The sequence below is a fragment of the Littorina saxatilis genome, linkage group LG3 (genome assembly GCF_037325665.1).
Source record: "Littorina saxatilis isolate snail1 linkage group LG3, US_GU_Lsax_2.0, whole genome shotgun sequence".
NCBI classification, from domain to species: domain Eukaryota; kingdom Metazoa; phylum Mollusca; class Gastropoda; order Littorinimorpha; family Littorinidae; genus Littorina; species Littorina saxatilis.
This window is the reverse complement of record NC_090247.1, coordinates 58236251-58241250: the sequence shown is the minus strand read 5'-3', so window position 1 is coordinate 58241250 and position 5000 is coordinate 58236251. Positions and strand designations below refer to the sequence as shown.

Genomic DNA, 5000 nt, shown 5'->3' with positions numbered 1-5000 from the left:
CACACACACACACACACTGGCACACACACACACGCACACCCACACACACACACACACATACACACACACACACACACACACACACACATACACACCCCCCACACACACACTGACACAGATACATGCACGCACGCACGCACGCACACACGCACGCACGAACACACACACATACCGACACACATCATGTACACACACACACACACACACACACAAACACAAAATACATCTTTAAAATTCTGCCAGTACTAACCGAAATGAGCAACCCCAAACGGGAGCGAAGTGCAGGAGTAGACAAGCGCGTAACTCGTGTAGTCTGTTGCTAGCACCCAGTAGTTCCCCTTGGCAACTGAAAGGTTACAGTTGTACGCTTATTCTCAAATGCATTAATCATTAAAAACACAACCAACCAAGAACAGCACCAACGACTAGTGCTACGACATCAACAACTTATCAACTGCAAGATTCAAGTTACAACCACACACGTGTGCATAGCCATGCACAGAGAGAGAGAGAGAGAGAGAGAGAGAGAGAGAGAGAGAGAGAGAGAGAGAGAGAGAGAGAGAGAGAGAGAGAGAGAGAGAGAGAGAGAGAGAGAGAGGCAGGGAGGGAGGGAGAGAGAGAGAGAGAGAGAGCGACAGAGGGAGACAAAGAGTGAAAGAGAGAAAGAGAGAGAGAGAGAGAGAGAGAGAGAGAGAGAGAGAGAGAGAGAGAGAGAGAGAGAGAGAGAGATTAGGAGGGAGAGAGACTGAGACACAGACACACACACAAAAACACCCCAGATAGACAGACAGACAGACAGACAGAGACAGAGAGACAGACTGACGATAGACACACAGACAGACAGAGAAACAGAAAGCATCTCAACACTCACAGTAGGACAAGATCTGTCCCCCGAAGCTGACCACCAGTTTGGCCGGAACACTGGGGTCAGGAATTGTGGCCGTTCCACTGGCTGACTGTCGGTATCTGGACAGTGTGCGTCCAGCTCTGCACAGGAATGTGTGTTCTCGACTTTTATCATTGAATTTACACTTTATAAAGCACACTATGAAGTTAGTCAAGAAGAGTTAAAATTGACATTCTTCTCGCGTACATGGTTATGTTCCCGGTGTAACACGAGAAAATTACTCCCACGAGATTTTTACTCCGGAGTAAACATTTCGTACGAAAAAGTTACTCCCTTTACGAAAAAAGCACTCCCCCATTGCACGAGAAAATTACTCCCAAAGACAGGTGAGTTCCGAGTAAACATTTTGTACAAACATGTTACTCCCCTGACGAATAAATAACGAATAAATTACTTCACCCCAACACGAGCAATTTAACTTCCCATGCCAGGTGTATGACATTTTTACTCCCTTGTCCCCTGTTAGTCTTTGTGGTGGAAGGGGTGGAAGGAGGGTAGCGCGACATTCGTGTGCGCGAGATCACTTATTGGCATTATCCCTTCGCCCGCATCCCATTTTTGCGAACGAGATTTTTACTGGAAGTAAAACAAGTCGCGCAAGGCGAAAATACAACATTTAGTCAAGTAGCTGTCGAACTCACAGAATGAAACTGAACGCAATGCAACGCAGCAAGACCCAAGACCGTATACTCGTAGCATCGTCAGTCCACCGCGCACGGCAAAGGCAGTGAAATTGACAAGAAGAGCGGGGTTGTACTTGCGCTGAGAAGGATAGCACGCTTTTCTGTACCACTCTTCGTTTTAACTTTCTGAGCGTGTTTTTAATCCAAACATATCATATCTATATGTTTTTGGAATCAGGAACCGACAAGGAATAGATGAAAGTGTTTTTAAATTGATTTGGACAATTTAATTTTGATAATAATTTTTATATTTTTAATTTTCAGAGCTTGTTTTTAATCCAAATATAACATATGTATATGTTTTTGGAATCAGAAAATGATGGGAAATAAAATGAACGTAAATTTGGATCGTTTTATAAAAAAAATATTTTTTTTACAATTTTCAGATTTTTAATGACCAAAGTCATTAATTAATTTTTAAGCCACCAAGCTGAAATGCAATACCGAAGTCCGGGCTTCGTCGAAGATTACTTGACCAAAATTTCCACCAATTTGGTTGAAAAATGAGAGCGTGACAGTGCCGCCTCAACTTTCACGAAAAGCCGGATATGACGTCATAAAAGACATTTATCGAAAAAATGAAAAAAAGTCTGGGGATTTCATACCCAGGAACTCTCATGTCAAATTTCATAAAGATCGGTCCAGTAGTTTAGTCTGAATCGCTCTACACACACACACAGACACACAGACACACAGACATACATACACCACGACCCTCGTCTCGATTCCCCCCTCTACGTTAAAACATTTAGTTAAAACTTGACTAAATTTAAAAACTGGGGAGTAAAAATTTCGTGGAGGGAGTAATTTTTTCGTGCCTTTGGGAGTTCTTTTCTCGTACGAAAAGTGTACTCGGAGTAAGAATTTCGTACGAAATATTTACTCCGGAGTAAATATTTCGTGGAGTAAAGATTTTGTGTTACACCGGCTACAGATCTGTCCACAACTCATTTGTAGCAGTTTGAAGAACCATTGAGCATGCTGAAACCGTCGTAAACACTCTTTGTGCAAATGGCTACACTGGGAAGTAAAATTCTTCGATATTTATTAAAGCTTTCAGATTTTCTTCAGCCACACAGATTGAATCCTTTGGAGGGTGGTGAAAAAATTCATGAATGGTCAGAGCAAAGCGAATGTTTACTGTTTGATTTAGCCTGTTTTATCGTCATTTGGTTGTGTTCTTGTGTGGCGCGTATTGTGAAACAACTCGGATGGAAGTGCCGTGTGTTTTGTGCAGATCCAAGTCGAACGTTGATGGACAAGTTATCCCAGTAAGGCCAACAACAAAAAATAGTCTGTTTACGGTATTCCGACCGACCCTATTTTTTCGCGCGACCCTAGACTTGATTTTGGCATTGGGGGAAAACACTTTTTTTTTCGCCTAAGAATTTAGCAGTTGTGTTTGATGGAAGTTTGACATTTGAACACGGAACACGATAATTACTTCAGGAGGCTATTCAAGACACATTATATTCGTTGGAAAGGGTCTTTCCTGGCAAAATTTTATAGGCATAGATACAAATGTCCATCAAATACCCGTGTGACTTGGAATAAAGGCCGCGAAAGGTGAACATTCGCCTAACAGGCTTGAGGTTTGCTGGTCGATGTGAATGCGTGATATATTGTGTAAAAAATTCCATCTCACACGGCATAAAGCGCTTTAAAGCGCTTTGAACTTCGGATAAGGCGCTATATAAATAAAGAGAATAATAAAAATAAATAAAATAAATAAAATAAATAAAGAGAATAATAATAATAGAGCTTTTGAGAAAATGAAACAAATGAGCCAATCAACAGGAGAAGACCAGATGCTGATATAATCGGAGCGAGTTCCTACAAATCTCCCACACTAGCGTACTTTGACAAACAGTTGTTGTAATGATGAGAGGACAGACAATCAAATGCTGAGGTAAGTACAACATCTACATGCAAAGTGCTATCGCTGCAAAGGAAGAACAAGGCATGTATGCAATTTGTTTTCTTCTTCTGTTTTAATGTTTATTTCTCTCTTGATAATGAAATATCTTGATCCTTATCATTGTTCTTTTTGGAAGCCCTGTTTTCTCCCTCTTATTTACGTTTGAGTACCGGCACGGTTGGCCTAGTGGTAAGGCGTCCGCCCCGTGATCGGGAGGTCGTGGGTTCGAACCCCGGCCGGGTCATACCTAAGACTTTAAAATTGGCAATCTAGTGGCTGCTCCGCCTGGCGTCTGGCATTATGGGGTTAGTGCTAGGACTGGTTGGTCCGGTGTCAGAATAATGTGACTGGGTGAGACATGAAGCCTGTGCTGCGACTTCTGTCTTGTGTGTGGAGCACGTTATACGTCAAAGCAGCACCGCCCTGATATGGCCCTTCGTGGTCGGCTGGGCGTTAAACAAACAAACAAAATACGTTTGAGCCTAGTCTGGGGCTGGAGAGGGTGTATGGTACAGGGTGACACAAAAAAAACAGAGCCCACCAAAAGTTTAATATTTTCTGAAATAATCAGCCGATTCTTTTATTTTTTCAGGTGAGCCAAGCTGAAATGATGTTCTAACAGCCCACCAAGTTTGAGCTTCAAGATGTCATGGACAACGGAGCATAAGACATTTATAGTCGAGGCCTATTTTCGGTCGAATTCTATCCAGACTGGTCAGCCGCAGATGTGGGATCGCTCTTACAGCTGCTGTTATTGCTGCCTTAAGATCAGGGATGGTCTGGGGGTTGTTGCCATATACCCTGTCCTTGAGGTACCCCCACAGATAAAAATCTGGGGGGTTCAAGTCCGGTGAATAGGGGGACCACTCTGGGTCACATCTGCGGCTGACCAGTCTGGATAGAATTCGACCGAAAATAGGCCTCGACTATAAATGTCTTATGCTCCGTTGTCCATGACATCTTGAAGCTCAAACTTGGTGGGCTGTTAGAACATCATTTCAGCTTGGCTCACCTGAAAAAATAAAAGAATCGGCTGATTATTTCAGAAAATATTAAACTTTTGGTGGGATAGATCTGTTTTTTTTGTGTCACCCTGTAGTAAGCGACGGACGCTGTACGGGAGACGGGTTTAGATTAAGCCAGATATTGAAGAGAAAAAAAATCGACTTCACAACGTCTACTACACGGTAAAAAAAAAAGTCTTCCCTGAGTCAACTTCGGACTCAATAAAGAAGGCCTTTAGGTTAATTCAGACGATAGAAACTTACATCTTGATTTCCCTAATGCCTGTATTGTTGACGCTGACGGTGGTGTCGTCGATGATGTTGTAGGTGGCCTGACCACACTTGATGAGGGCCTCGTAAGGGACAGGAAACCGCTCGTACTCGTACCACGTGCCCACATACTGTCACCCAGCACGTGAGTACAACAATAAGTAAAAATACAAAAGGCTTGAAAAAAAAGTTTGAAATATCTCTGTTTTCTGTCTCTT

The 5000-nt window shown here is 42.6% G+C and overlaps 1 protein-coding gene across 1 annotated transcript in view; it reads right to left on the bottom strand.

The window, feature by feature from the left end:
* LOC138962781 (apolipoprotein D-like) overlaps positions 1-5000 on the bottom strand; it is a 9176-nt gene that overhangs the window by 1515 nt on the left and 2661 nt on the right. The window contains exons 2-4 of the mRNA XM_070334739.1: positions 4777-4913; positions 872-987; positions 251-346 (exon numbers count right to left, since the gene is read on the bottom strand). Of these exons, the coding sequence (XP_070190840.1) occupies positions 251-346; positions 872-987; positions 4777-4913 (349 nt within the window). The remainder of the gene's footprint in view (positions 1-250; positions 347-871; positions 988-4776; positions 4914-5000) is intronic.